Source organism: Ooceraea biroi, chromosome 13, assembly GCF_003672135.1.
Source record: "Ooceraea biroi isolate clonal line C1 chromosome 13, Obir_v5.4, whole genome shotgun sequence".
Taxonomy (NCBI): Eukaryota; Metazoa; Arthropoda; class Insecta; order Hymenoptera; family Formicidae; genus Ooceraea; species Ooceraea biroi.
In genome coordinates this window covers 9,127,690-9,143,379 of record NC_039518.1, presented here as the reverse complement: position 1 = coordinate 9,143,379, position 15,690 = coordinate 9,127,690, and the positions used below count along the sequence as shown (strand labels likewise).

General features: G+C 40.0%; 2 protein-coding genes across 7 annotated transcripts; both read left to right on the top strand.

The window, feature by feature from the left end:
- The first annotated feature begins 1,301 nt into the window (after positions 1-1,301).
- Positions 1,302-4,302, top strand: LOC105286241 (N-alpha-acetyltransferase 30). 2 transcript variants are annotated; one of them, XM_011351053.3, is made up of 3 exons: positions 1,302-1,873; positions 2,181-2,353; positions 2,520-4,302. In XM_011351053.3, exons 1-3 carry the CDS (start codon positions 1,597-1,599, stop codon positions 2,835-2,837), a joined length of 768 nt encoding a protein of 255 aa, XP_011349355.1. In that variant the 5' UTR covers positions 1,302-1,596; the 3' UTR covers positions 2,838-4,302. The 2 variants fall into 2 exon arrangements, with proteins under 2 accessions (XP_011349355.1, XP_011349354.1); XM_011351052.3 differs by having other exon boundaries at positions 1,304-1,873; positions 2,178-2,353.
- Positions 4,303-4,601: 299 nt separating this feature from the next.
- LOC105286240 (ATP-dependent RNA helicase WM6) lies at positions 4,602-13,739 on the top strand. Of its 5 annotated transcripts, none has more exons than XM_026974501.1 (11): positions 4,602-4,626; positions 9,313-9,522; positions 9,724-9,944; positions 10,182-10,365; positions 10,580-10,698; positions 12,414-12,545; positions 12,805-12,951; positions 13,076-13,213; positions 13,323-13,440; positions 13,528-13,588; positions 13,675-13,739. In XM_026974501.1, exons 2-10 carry the CDS (start codon positions 9,321-9,323, stop codon positions 13,539-13,541), a joined length of 1,275 nt encoding a protein of 424 aa, XP_026830302.1. In that variant the 5' UTR covers positions 4,602-4,626; positions 9,313-9,320; the 3' UTR covers positions 13,542-13,588; positions 13,675-13,739. The 5 variants fall into 5 exon arrangements, with proteins under 5 accessions (XP_026830302.1, XP_026830301.1, XP_026830303.1 ...); XM_026974500.1 differs by lacking the exon at positions 4,602-4,626 and adding an exon at positions 7,623-7,705; XM_026974502.1 differs by lacking the exon at positions 4,602-4,626 and adding an exon at positions 8,067-8,091.
- Positions 13,740-15,690: the final 1,951 nt, after the last annotated feature.

Genomic DNA, 15,690 nt, shown 5'->3' with positions numbered 1-15,690 from the left:
TTCATAGAAATTCTCTAAAGACTAGAGACTCTTCAAAGCGCGAGTATTTGTCTCGCCCACAGAGCACGTATGTACGATGCGACTCGGCATAGAATAGGAAAGACAGTGAGACGGACAAACGTGTATTTTTAGAATCCACCCATACAGCACAAAAGTTTGCAGCAGCATTGCTGCAATATTGCAATATTGCACATGCAGCGCAATGTTGCAGAAATGCAGAAATATTGTACAGTCATGAATTGCAATATAGTTTTAAACACGTTACAGCAACATTGTAAAATATTGTTTTCACAATAGTGAAAATAACATGTACTTTTATTGTGTGTTTGTGTGTCACTTACAATTAGAGTAAGTATTCAAAAATGTTTATTATTATAATAATTTTAATACACATAGGATTGAAGCATTTTTATATTAATTATATATGTATATAAATTTCTATTACCTCCAAACCCTAAGATTAAAATAAAATAAACTTATGCGTTATTATACATACAAGTTGGCATGTTAATACATTAAGTGGTTTTTAAACTTTTCATAAAAGATCCATGTGTTCTAGAATGGTTTTACTTCGTGTTAAAGCTATTGTGCCAACTTGTGTATAATCTAAAATAACGTAAAATAATGTGTGTATTTATATTAATGTTAGTCATGATTATTATAACAATCAAGTAAATGTGCCAATATATCGTTGGACTGGATCTTTTGTGCCTAATAATATTTTTTACATGAATTTATGTACAGTCTTCGCTTAGGCTTCGCTTAAACTACGATTCAACTTGAGACTGCGTTTTAAAACCGTTTGCTATCGGTCTTGAAACGCAGTCTCAAGTTGAAGCTAGAAGAAATCACATAATTAAATTTAATTACGTGATTGCATAGTTTGTTAAGCGAAAAATATACATACGTTAACACGAAATATATTATTAGGCACAAAAGATCCAGCTCAACCATATATTGGCACATTTCCACAGTAGTTTGCATGTATATTTTACTGCAATATTGCTACAACGTTTTGTAGCAATATTTCTGAAAGCGGACATTTTACCGTTGCTGCAATCTTGCAGTACTCTTGCAACAACATTTCGCGATGGTTCTGCAATGTTGCAATCTTGCCGAAAAATGTTGCTGCAATATTGCGCAATCTTGCCGCGCTGTATGGGCACCAATCTGGATCTTCGCGAGCCACTTGTGCAACCTAGTGCTTTTCTAGTGTAATTCACTGAAACCGGTTGGTACCAACGCGAAGATAGCTGACTCGCTGTCCGAGTCTCGAGAGAATCGTGCACCATGGCTGAATCTCAGCAGTCAGCGCAGAAAATCCAATATGGTGTCTGTCGTTCAGCGGTTCACGTCGGATGCTCGTGTTTTGCGATAAAATCATCGTCCGGCGACCGCTTAGCCCGCAGTAATTATGAAAATTCGACTGAAAGCGTCGCGCCGCACGTGAAGATTCTCATGCCACAGTGTCCCGCGCGCGTTCGACAGCCGTGAGAGAAGCCAGTGCCTCGGAGACGGAGTGGCCCGAGAGACTCCCTGTCTTCGGTGTGGAATTTCGCGAGAGTAAAAAGGCGGGACACTGAAAATTCCGTGGATATGGAAACCGACAAGGTGGTGGGTGGCGCGGGGATGAGTGACTCGGAGGCGGCGGCGATGAAAATCAAAGAGAAGAAACGGAACTCGCTAGCGGACATCGCAACGTTAGACATAAAGTCGCGTCTGAGTTTGGAGGCGACGGAGGCTCGCAGCGAGCCTCACGTCAACGGGGTAGCGCAAGTGAACGGTGTCTGCGACTCCCCGCAAAGAACTGCCGACGTTACCGATCTCTCCCCGCAATCCGAAACAATGGAAACTAGTCATTTAAACCAACGTGGTACGTAGCGCTCTGTCGAGCCTGCTTGTGTTGTGCGACAGGCACGATTGATAAACTTAATTTATGTACGTGACAGCGGAAGGAGGATTGTTATCTTACTGTGCAAATTGAGGTATTTTAGTGCTTCCTGCCTATTGTAACGACTAACTTTGCTGTCTTTCAAATGATCTCTTTTGTCGAGAGGGAAATGTCAAATAGCTTTGGACAAATATTCTTCCACTTTTATGAATTATGAGTTAGACTAAGTTACATATTAAGAGGCAAGGAGCTGTACAATTAAAATAATTGCTTCTCGCCTTTTCAGAAGAAGCGGAAACATCACCTGTGGAAAGTAAAGACAACGATATCCAGTATGTTAGCTACACGAGTGAACTACAAATGCCTGATATTATGAAATTAATACAGAAGGACCTAAGTGAACCGTACTCTATTTACACATATAGATATTTTATCCATAACTGGCCGAAATTGTGCTTCCTGGTACGTGTGCTCTTAGAGATTCTAAAGATTCCAACGTTGTCATGTTCAACCAACGCTGGTATACGTAACGTGTAAAGAACAAACGAGAACTTGGCCAGCTTTGGTTCGATTCCTTTGACCGTTACGCACAGAATGTACAGAAAACTTGCTTTTTTTGTTCGTCAAGGCGATGCATGGTGACGAGTGTGTCGGTGCCATTGTCTGCAAACTGGACATCCACAGAAAGGTGATAAAGCGCGGCTACATCGCGATGCTGGCTGTCGACGTAAAATATCGGAAACGGAAGATCGGCTCGAATCTGGTGAGGCGGGCCATTCAGGCGATGGTGGAGGACGACGCGGACGAGGTGGTCCTGGAAACGGAAATCACCAACCGGCCGGCGCTACGTCTGTATGAGAACCTTGGATTTGTGCGCGACAAACGATTATTTCGATATTATTTAAACGGCGTGGACGCGTTGCGACTGAAATTATGGCTCAGGTGAAATTCATCTGCGTGCTTATGTCAATAGGTATTTAAATAATTACAATGTTGAAGAGAGGACAACATCTATGCTCTACTATATCAGGCAAACGTACGACATTAATGTCAAAGAGATTATACACACTTTTAAACAACGCACAAACGTTGCGTTTCCGTTGCAATATACCGACGCGATTTTCCCTGAACGTTTTAAGGCATCCACCTTGAAGTATTCGATTAATAGTCGCGGTTAAAATGAATAATTTTGCGCTGCGACGAGGAATAACGGATTATTTCTCGAAGATAATTTTTCGTAGCAAATTAATTTCCTGTATTGATTAATCTCAATACAAAAACTCCAGCAGCCTACGCCATTCGTCAAGGGTAGACACATATGCATATATATAATTTGTTAATAGTGCCTAACTGTTGCCTGATTGTTAGTTACTTTGTTATCAATTCCGCTGCAATTCCTTTGATATTAATGTCAAGTGATCAAGATAGATTTCAATTGCAGCTTGAGGATGAAGTAAAGAGAGTGATATAGCAAGCGACAAAAATCGAGACTGTGAGAACTATACTGAAAATAATCAATGTATTTTGCTGCGTCTCATATTGATAAAGTGCACAGCTTGAAGCAATGGGGCATATTTTTGCGTTCGATTCGAGTAAATCGTAAATTGTACATTGTTCCAATCGTAGCTTTTCTATTTCCGTGAAGATCTTATTTGACAGCCCTCAGCTATACAAAAACATTTGTTGTAAGCAAGAAACGATGAAGCAGAAATGAAACAAACTTAGACAATCGTCGCTCTCGTATTGACAGATTTTATTCGTGTACAGTATTTCGATGTAGAGTAAACAAATAACATCATAATATTGAACGATTAGAAGATTACTTAATGTCGCATTAAAATTCTTGCAATCGTGCAATGTTGTAGATTTACCGCTGCGTAACATTGCGCCAAGTGTACGATTTTGTCAGTGTGAACGGCAGTTTAATAGTAACAAAAAAAGAAAAAAGAACGAAATTTCCGGTAAAGAGAACGGCGAACGTTTTAGAAGAAAATATTTCCGTTTGAAATTAAGTAAAAGTGATATATACGGAGATATTGATATTTATATATCTAACATTAAACGTGATGATGAGACACAAAAGGGAAAAAAAAGAATTATCGTTTATCGAAATCGAGTTTTGCGAGAAACCCTCACGCGGTTAATGCGACGAGTGGGTGGAATGTATTACTGTCTATACCCATTATATCTATCTTTGTATAAAATAAATGCGAAGCACAGATCATAATGTAACTATTAAAAAAATGTAAAAATGTTAATAAAAATACATAAATGTTTTTACACGTGTCTCGTGATTATGATACGTTTGTTTAGTTACATTATGAATTGTTTAAATTAAGTGTTGACTCGAAAAATGCTTCTGCGTTTGTACAATGTACATATGGCTGAAAATATTAATATTATCCTCAAAATTATTCATCATGTTAATTATTCTCAATTACAAACAAATTACGAATTATTGTTCATAACTATAACAGAAACATCTACAAACGAAATGCTAACAGCCTAAATAAATTTGAAGATATTTGTTAGCCAATCAGAGAGCGCTAGTTACAAAAATGGACTACGAATGCCCACTCTCTATATCCCTACATGTCTATGGTGACTCATTGGTCACCGTCGCTAGCGATGCGTGTAGTTCTACACATTTCATATTCACAGTAGAGGGACTCCAGTTGCTCTTGTTACACGGCCGTGTTGCGTTACAGTTGTGCTATTTTCTTTGGACCCGTGAGGTGAGTGGGAGCTCTCATAATATCCAAATTTCGTCGTTAAAGAGAGAACGATCCGCTCATGAGATGTATGAAATAACGTTCCATGCTTTCGTAGCTCTTGATAAAATTATTGTTTATACTATAACAGAAACATCTACAAACGAAATACTAACAGCCTAAATAAATATGAAGATATTTGTTAGCCAATCAGAGAGCGCTAGTTACAAAAATGGACTACGAATGCCCACTCTCTATATCCCTACATGTCTATGGTGACTCATTGGCCATCGTCGCTAGCGATGCGTGTAGTTCTACACATTTCATATTCACAGTAGAGGGACTCCAGTTGCTCTTGTTACACGGCCGTGTTGCGTTGCAGTTGTGCTATTTTCTTTGGACCCGTGAGGTGAGTGGGAGCTCTCATAATATCCAAATTTCGTCGTTAAAGAGAGAACGATCCGCTCATAAGATGTGTGAAATAACGTTCCATGCTTTCGTAGCTCTTGATAAAATTATTGTTTATACTATAACAGAAACATCTACAAACGAAATGCTAACAGCCTAAATAAATATGAAGATATTTGTTAGCCAATCAGAGAGCGCTAGTTACAAAAATGGACTACGAATGCCCACTCTCTATATCCCTACATGTCTATGGTGACTCATTGGCCACCGTCGCTAGCGATGCGTGTAGTTCTACACATTTCATATTCACAGTAGAGGGACTCCAGTTGCTCTTGTTACACGGCCGTGTTGCGTTGCAGTTGTGCTATTTTCTTTGGACCCGTGAGGTGAGTGGGAGCTCTCATAATATCCAAATTTCGTCGTTAAAGAGAGAACGATCCGCTCATGAGATGTGTGAAATAACGTTCCATGCTTTCGTAGCTCTTGATAAAATTATTGTTTATACTATAACAGAAACATCTACAAACGAAATACTAACAGCCTAAATAAATATGAAGATATTTGTTAGCCAATCAGAGAGCGCTAGTTACAAAAATGGACTACGAATGCCCACTCTATATCCCTACATGTCTATGGTGACTCATTGGCCACCGTCGCTAGCGATGCGTGTAGTTCTACACATTTCATATTCACAGTAGAGGGACTCCAGTTGCTCTTGCTACACGGCCGTGTTGCGTTACAGTTGCGCTATTTTCTTTGGACCCGTGAGGTGAGTGGGAGCTCTCATAATATCCAAATTTCGTCGTTAAAGAGAGAACGATCCGCTCATGAGATGTGTGAAATAACGTTCCATGCTTTCGTAGCTCTTGATAAAATTATTGTTTATACTATAATAGAAACATCTACAAACGAAATACTAACAGCCTAAATAAATTTGAAGATATTTGTTAGCCAATCAGAGAGCGCTAGTTACAAAAATGGACTACGAATGCCCACTCTCTATATCCCTACATGTCTATGGTGACTCATTGGTCACCGTCGTTAGCGATGCGTGTAGTTCTACACATTTCATATTCACAGTAGAGGGACTCCAGTTGCTCTTGCTATACGGCCGTGTTGCGTTACAGTTGCGCTATTTTCTTTGGACCCGTGAGGTGAGTGGGAGCTCTCATAATATCCAAATTTCGTCGTTAAAGAGAGAACGATCCGCTCATAAGATGTGTGAAATAACGTTCCATGCTTTCGTAGCTCTTGATAAAATTATTGTTTATACTATAACAGAAACATCTACAAACGAAATACTAACAGCCTAAATAAATTTGAAGATATTTGTTAGCCAATCAGAGAGCGCTAGTTACAAAAATGGACTACGAATGCCCACTCTCTATATCCCTACATGTCTATGGTGACTCATTGGCCATCGTCGCTAGCGATGCGTGTAGTTCTACACATTTCATATTCACAGTAGAGGGACTCCAGTTGCTCTTGTTACACGGCCGTGTTGCGTTACAGTTGCGCTATTTTCTTTGGACCCGTGAGGTGAGTGGGAGCTCTCATAATATCCAAATTTCGTCGTTAAAGAGAGAACGATCCGCTCATGAGATGTGTGAAATAACGTTCCATGCTTTCGTAGCTCTTGATAAAATTATTGTTTATACTATAATAGAAACATCTACAAACGAAATACTAACAGCCTAAATAAATTTGAAGATATTTGTTAGCCAATCAGAGAGCGCTAGTTACAAAAATGGACTACGAATGCCCACTCTCTATATCCCTACATGTCTATGGTGACTCATTGGTCACCGTCGTTAGCGATGCGTGTAGTTCTACACATTTCATATTCACAGTAGAGGGACTCCAGTTGCTCTTGCTACACGGCCGTGTTGCGTTACAGTTGCGCTATTTTCTTTGGACCCGTGAGGTGAGTGGGAGCTCTCATAATATCCAAATTTCGTCGTTAAAGAGAGAACGATCCGCTCATGAGATGTGTGAAATAACGTTCCATGCTTTCGTAGCTCTTGATAAAATTATTGTTTATACTATAATAGAAACATCTACAAACGAAATACTAACAGCCTAAATAAATTTGAAGATATTTGTTAGCCAATCAGAGAGCGCTAGTTACAAAAATGGACTACGAATGCCCACTCTCTATATCCCTACATGTCTATGGTGACTCATTGGTCACCGTCGTTAGCGATGCGTGTAGTTCTACACATTTCATATTCACAGTAGAGGGACTCCAGTTGCTCTTGCTATACGGCCGTGCTGCGTTACAGTTGCGCTATTTTCTTTGGACCCGTGAGGTGAGTGGGAGCTCTCATAATATCCAAATTTCGTCGTTAAAGAGAGAACGATCCGCTCATAAGATGTGTGAAATAACGTTCCATGCTTTCGTAGCTCTTGATAAAATTATTGTTCATAACTATAACAGAAACATCTACAAACGAAATACTAACAGCCTAAATAAATTTGAAGATATTTGTTAGCCAATCAGAGAGCGCTAGTTACAAAAATGGACTACGAATGCCCACTCTCTATATCCCTGCATGTCTATGGTGACTCATTGGCCACCGTCGCTAGCGATGCGTGTAGTTCTACACATTTCATATTCACAGTAGAGGGACTCCAGTTGCTCTTGCTACACGGCCGTGTTGCGTTACAGTTGCGCTATTTTCTTTGGACCCGTGAGGTGAGTGGGAGCTCTCATAATATCCAAATTTCGTCGTTAAAGAGAGAACGATCCGCTCATGAGATGTGTGAAATAACGTTCCATGCTTTCGTAGCTCTTGATAAAATTATTGTTCATAACTATAACAGAAACATCTACAAACGAAATACTAACAGCCTAAATAAATTTGAAGATATTTGTTAGCCAATCAGAGAGCGCTAGTTACAAAAATGGACTACGAATGCCCACTCTCTATATCCCTACATGTCTATGGTGACTCATTGGTCACCGTCGCTAGCGATGCGTGTAGTTCTACACATTTCATATTCACAGTAGAGGGACTCCAGTTGCTCTTGCTACACGGCCGTGTTGCGTTGCAGTTGCGCTATTTTCTTTGGACCCGTGAGGTGAGTGGGAGCTCTCATAATATCCAAATTTCGTCGTTAAAGAGAGAACGATCCGCTCATAAGATGTGTGAAATAACGTTCCATGCTTTCGTAGCTCTTGATAAAAATTATTGTTTATACTATAACAGAAACATCTACAAACGAAATGCTAACAGCCTAAATAAATATGAAGATATTTGTTAGCCAATCAGAGAGCGCTAGTTACAAAAATGGACTACGAATGCCCACTCTCTATATCCCTACATGTCTATGGTGACTCATTGGCCACCGTCGCTAGCGATGCGTGTAGTTCTACACATTTCATATTCACAGTAGAGGACTCCAGTTGCTCTTGTTACACGGCCGTGTTGCGTTGCAGTTGCGCTATTTTCTTTGGACCCGTGAGGTGAGTGGGAGCTCTCATAATATCCAAATTTCGTCGTTAAAGAGAGAACGATCCGCTCATGAGATGTGTGAAATAACGTTTCATGCTTTCGTAGCTCTTGATAAAATTCGACAATTTTCCGCTTTAGATCGTACGTACGTCCGCAAGGCGGAATTAATTTCACGATGCATGAGCGTCTCTCGTTCGATGCCGGATAACGTACTAAAATATTGTTACATTAACTGCGATTGTTTCGATTACAATTACGATCGTTCTCTCGACGTTCTGTTATTTATCGCATCGTTATTAAATAAACGTGCTCCATTTTGAAAATCGTTCGAAACGGCATCACGTGGTCAGCAGTGCGTAGAATTTTCGGTTAACATCGTAGCATCGAAGCGGCGGCCATTACATGAACGCTTTTTCGGCGAGATCGTTATTCCCGTGCGATATATTCAACTCGCTGCTTCCTGGTAATTGTACGTAGCGTTAATCGTAGTAAGTGAACGCGATACGTTCAAGATGTAAGCTCGATAAAAGTTATGCCTTTGGTGTTTAATATAAGTTTTAACTGAGGAAAGCGGAGCATCGTATTTTTTTGTATGAGTGAACATGGAAACGTGTATTTTCGTGCAATTATTTCACTATTTTATGATGAATGGGTAACACTGAAAGCACGCGCGCAAAAGTCATCGTAACAAGAACGATCTTTGTCCGTTTTTTAATTAACAGAATATCTTTCTATTTTTATTATTAAAATTAAAATCGCTCGATTCTCCAAAGGCGAAACGCGTCTCGCGTGTTATTGTATCTCAGAAATTTTATTTTGTCTTCAATAAATGTCGATGTGACTGTAGAAGGCACAATGGCAGACAACGATGATCTTCTGGACTACGAGGATGAGGAGCAGACTGAGCAAGTCGTTGACGGGAGTGGAGATGTACCTGCAAAGAAAGAAGTAAAGGGAACGTACGTCTCGATCCACAGTAGTGGATTCAGGGACTTCCTCCTTAAACCCGAGATCCTACGTGCCATTGTTGATTGCGGCTTCGAACATCCATCTGAAGGTAAATTGAATCGTCGCAATAACTTATTTCATCCTTTGTCTAGGTAAACCATGATGAACTATCTATCGTTGAGTGATAGATAGGGACAGCTGAATCCATGTGATCGAACAACTATTTCTGATATTTTCTGCTATCGATATCTGTCCTGCCTTTCTTATTAGACATGCTAATGATTTATCAATACGTTTGCTGTAATTACAGTGCAACATGAATGTATCCCCCAAGCCGTGCTTGGTATGGATATCCTGTGCCAAGCAAAGTCTGGAATGGGTAAAACTGCTGTGTTCGTGTTGGCGACACTTCAGCAACTGGAGTTAACAGAGAATCAAGTCTACGTCTTGGTGATGTGTCACACTCGAGAACTGGCCTTTCAAATCAGCAAGGAGTACGAGAGGTTTAGCAAGTACATGCCGCACGTGAAAGTAAGTGCTTCATAATTTTTATATATTTTTTATATGTATATCGTACTGTCGGGAAGAATCTATGATGATAAAGCCAATCTTAGCTGATAATGATGACTACGCATACCACACACCCATCCAATTCTGAACGATTCTTCTCGAGTGTTTTCTCTCTTTAGCGCGTGATGTTGAGTGATCAGTAAACACGACAGGTTATAACTCGAATTATTCTTAAAAACAAAATTAATTTTGTTGCAGGTTGGCGTTTTCTTCGGTGGTTTGCCTATTCAGAAAGATGAGGATTTCCTAAAAACCGTCTGTCCCCACATTGTCGTCGGTACCCCTGGTCGTATCCTCGCTCTTGTCCGGAATAAGAAACTCAACCTGAAACACTTGAAGCACTTTATACTTGACGAGTGCGACAAGATGCTGGAATTGCTAGGTACGTCCTAAATGGTTTAAAAACAAATCTCGTCCGACTGACTCGGGAAGAATTTACATGATGGATAAAAGCTAGGTCTTAGTTGATAATGATGACTACGCATACCACACACCCAACCAATTCTGAACGATTCTTCTTCATTGTTTTCTCTATTTACTAGTGTATGATGATTTTGAACGATTAGTAATCAGTTGCGCCGTGCGTATCGTTGCAGATATGCGCCGGGACGTACAAGAGATATTCCGGAGCACCCCGCACAGCAAGCAAGTCATGATGTTCAGCGCGACATTGTCCAAGGAGATACGTCCAGTCTGCAAAAAGTTCATGCAAGATGTAATTACACAATCTTCCTCTTCACTTCGAACTACTACAATTGCTCCTACTTCGTTGGCCCTGTATTCGTACCCAGGACAATGCTCAGCCCACACTATAAATACCGTCGGCGCATCCGCGGGTTAGGCGACTTAGACGGCACGAGTACGATGGAACGAGTACAGAGCTCGAAAAATGAATCCCGTGCGAAAGCGTCTCCCGTAGAGACGGCGCTGTCATGACCCTCCCAACCACTCATGCTCAACGTAGCGTCCCTCGCTGCTCCCTCCGAGTTTAAAGCCTCGTTCCGGACGTGTCGGCATCCGCGAGGAGAAGAAGCATGCTCGTTTAGAGTTGATTCCTCGACACCGGTCGAGACGGCTTTCCGCGAAAGATCCGATTTAGTTTCGAAGTCATCACGTCCTTTACTTTGCTAACTGCTACGGTGCGTTCTCGGTGCAATGCAATATAAAGATGCCAATACATCGGAGTATAGCGTAATAAGAAAGAAAAGAGGAAGGATATTTGCACATTTTCTATGGGTAATTGTAACGGTGGTTAGGATAGAGTTAGGCTCGCAATCGGGTGGGAGGGCCAAGAAGACCTCAAGACAACTTTCAAGAATGAAGATGCAAGAAAGAAGATGCAAGAGGATCGCCAGGGGACGAATAGGCTCAGCTAGGGAAAGATTATTACGATCAAACGGAGGCGTAGCGTACTGTCCGCGTTCACGCAATCGCAATATTAAGATTCTCTTTTACCTCGTGCAAAAAATATTTCGATTATTACGGCCGTTACGTGTAATCTTTCGGTAAAAGTGATTTGACGAGAATGGAGAGAGTGCCGTATCGATGTATCGAGCCATTCCCACCGTAGAAAATTGTAAAGCCACGTGAACGAGTCGGACTCGCGTCTTCGTGTTATTCATGATCGCGTTCCTACCCGCGCACAAGTGAACGAAGTCGGGTCCGCGACTCTAAGTGTTAAAAAAAAAGAAAATTTGTGAGAGCCGACTAAGATCTATACCAACCAGTAGTACAAGTCAAGTTCTGGGCATCTTCTCAATGTGCCAGAGATTTGGGAGAGCAGATTCGGCGTCGGGTGTGACCAGCGGATGTGACCGAACGTTCTCTCACTCATGGGTGCGCCTTCTTAGTTCAGTTGGGGCGAACTGCCGAGTTTTCATTGTTGGCACTACCCAGAGATGGAAGTCGCCGGACCGTATGTAATCTGTATGATTAATCCCGATCGACGATCACGATATAACTCCGCAACGGAAATACGAAATACGGGAGTCTTGTGAAATTCCGAGATGATTCATGACGGATGTGTACGGTAACTTAACGAACTTGGTAACGTTCCTCTTCGAGGGAAGAAGATACTCGGGAGTACATTCAGAAAAAAAAAACTGTGGTTTCCGTCTTGGCTTTTACCTTTCAGACAGTCTGTGAAGTCTTTGAGAATACCAAGTTTTTACTTTTGCAAACGCACGTGTAGCTGAATCAGGGAATGTTTTTTTTCTCTTTTCATACGTTTACTTACAGATTTGCGATCGATCTGATCATCCCTTCATCGCACATACGATCCTTTCGCACGATTCTTAGACGGCGAAATGACAGTACACTCAGACTTCAGAGAGCCGTAGAATCTTGTCGCTACGCTTTGAGAACTATGTAGGCACCGTGATTGCTTTCGAGGGATTTTATTTTTCTTATCGAGCAACATTCTTTGTGCAGCCCATGGAAGTATATGTCGATGACGAGGCGAAGCTCACCTTGAACGGTCTGCAGCAACATTACGTTAAATTGAAGGAAAACGAGAAGAACAAGAAGTTGTTTGAGCTACTTGACGTACTTGAGTTTAATCAGGTTTGTTTATTTGTAGGAATTAGTGAATGTACACGTACGGTTTTCTAGTTTGCGAAGGACCTTTACATGATGACAATGATTTCCCTGTTTTATTGTGACGACTACATTATATCATTACTCACCAGTCTTGATAACCGTTTTTTCAAGTATTTCATTAGAAATTTAATTATAAAAATAATACTCAATTTTTACAATGCACATTTAATTCGTTGATAAAAGTCTTGCGATTCAGCTCTCGACGTGATGTTGCTCTGCATAGGTTGTCATATTTGTCAAGTCAGTACAGAGATGTATGGCATTAGCGCAACTATTGACAGAACAGAATTTCCCAGCGATTGGAATTCACCGAGGCATGACGCAGGAGGAGCGGCTCTCCAGATATCAACAGTTCAAAGATTTTCAAAAGGTAAATAGTCCTCTACATTTATTCATGAAACTTATCGTAGATTTCTAACCTGATGGGTGGACAACGTGAACGGATCGTGCACAAATGTAGAAAACGAATATACAAAGGTAACAATTATTTGCAGCGTATTTTGGTGGCGACAAATCTGTTTGGACGGGGCATGGATATCGAACGCGTGAACATTGTATTCAATTATGACATGCCAGAAGATTCCGACACGTACCTGCATAGGGTAGCACGTGCTGGACGTTTTGGTACCAAGGTAATTACGTCAATTCCTCGTAATCGCTCGGAGTATATGTTACGTTCCATGTCGTGTTAACGTTGAACAAGCATTATATATTAATTTGTCTACGATTGTTTTTCTGCAGGGTCTTGCCATTACATTAGTAAGCGACGAGAATGACGCCAAGATACTCAATGACGTCCAGGAAAGATTTGACGTAAATATCACGGAATTACCGGACGAAATAGATCTCGCTTCTTACAGTAAGTCTGGCCTTCTGAGAATTAATTTTAATTTAACTCGTGATTATGTAATCCAGAGTATATTAATCGTGATCTTTTTATTTTTAGTCGAAGGACGATAAATTTGTAATTCGACTCGATTACAAAATTTCTTAAAGAGCACTTGCAAGTGAGTAACACTTGAATATACTTGGAAATGATGCAACACTCGATGTCCAGAATAGCATATCTAATAAGCTCCGTTTTTATTTGCAGTAAGCTTTTACTTCACGTACTCACCAATGTAAGAATAGACACAAAATAATAATAACCGTAAAAAAGAAAGATATAAAGGAAAATGATATGTAATCGCACTCTCACTGCAAGATATCGTTTTTTTGTATAAACGTGTGTCTATTATTCAAAGTGATTGGACAATCGATATGGTCGGTTGTATACGGCATTACGGTTATAACTGTAATGCTATGATCATATCTACTTTGAAAGCCAACGATTTATGGTGGCTTTCAAAGTAGATATGATATATATATATATATATCTCTCTCTCTCTGCGTACAGTGTGTCATTATATAATTCTATAACTGGATAATTAAAATAAAAACAGTCTTTTATAAATTTTTATAAGTTTTATAAAGCTTCCGTGTACGATAACTTTAATTTGCAAACTGCAGTTACGGCAATTAGACTCACAACTTCTGTTTTTCATGTCTCAAAGAAATTGCAACATGGGAAATACACCTAGAAATTTTAATTAAAAAAAGTTTTAAAAATTAGGACTGCTAATAATGTGCAAAAACGTGCAGAGCACAAAAGGTTAAATTAATAATTTTTATTTAAAGAACAGCAAAAAGTCGATCAATTGAACTTATTCTGTAAACAATTTATTGTTCCTTTTTTCAAATTCATTGTGAAACGGGCGCTTTTACTTTGCCTCTCTCCTCTTTTTCCTAAATCCTATTATCACAAATAATTCAAAACATGCTTTCGTGATCTCTAATTACTGCAGTTTGTAGAAGGGAATTACAAAAGAAGGTATTCGCAGATTTTTAAATGTGCAATACAAGAAAAATATGTAAATGTGCAACATGCAATCATGTTTGATTCTACGTAGCTAATGCAGCGTACACCACCAAATCAATGTTATTCAGCATTACATGCTTTTGTAATTCCTAAATCCTAAATCGAACTCTCAGGTACAAGATACTTCCACATACAGGATTATATAAATCAAGAATGAAACTCGCTGAGAGTGCCAGTAATCGAGGTAATCGCACGGGATGAAACGATGAAATAAAAATAGTATTTGGTTTTATTTAGGCCTTGGTTTACTGTGCTTTGTTCCCGACTTGCGTGCCACCACCGCGTCCCAACGGTGCTGGACCTCTTCCTCCCCTGCCGAAAGTACCTGTAATAATGTGTACTCTCCCAATTGTTCTAATTAAAACAAAGCGATCGATACACATAAATGATGAAACGTAAGCGACAAACGGAGGCTTGATCAGATCCGCAAAAACTTACGCAAAGAAGTCTTCCACTTTTAGGGGACTGATCAGCCACTCGAACAACTTTCGGCTGCTCTCGATGGGATTGCCAAGGTTCTCAGGATCGTCGCACTCTATATCCTTGTAATGATTCAAACTGTCATTCCCTGTGTCTCATAGTTCTCCGTTGGTGATTCTTTGGCTTCTCCGTTGTAGAATTCATCTTGTCCTCTTCCTTTTCTACCTTCGATTTCACTTTCTTCTTTTTTAATTTTGATTTTTTATGTACCCTTTGAACGCTGTCTGTCTCAACCGTTTCTTTCAACTGTTGCGTCTCATCGACTTTATATTCTCTCTGTACAAACTGTGCCTTCTTTACGTAGGTAAGAAGTTGTTCTTGAGACTCTTAAGTTACCAGCCTTGGTGACAACACCGTCTTTGTTCTTACAGGACGTTCAAAGTGACTTCTGTTTATTCTGTCGCTTTTTTGGTATGTCCTTAACAGCGTTCTCCGCAACAATTTTCTGACCGGTGGCTTTGTTCTCTCGCGAATGATTACTTTTTCTCTTTTTAGGACTTAATGGCTGCTCTGTGCTTTTACGTTTGTATATGGAGAAAGCTGATACTGGCTCTGTGTTCTCCGACATCTGTAATAAATATTAACCAATATTTATAATATATTATAATTGTGATTTTTTAGCAAGAGAGAAAGCAATGCAAGACGACAGTATTCGTATTCGATTCTTATAATGTATAGCACGCGTGTCCTATATAATTTATTACTATAGTT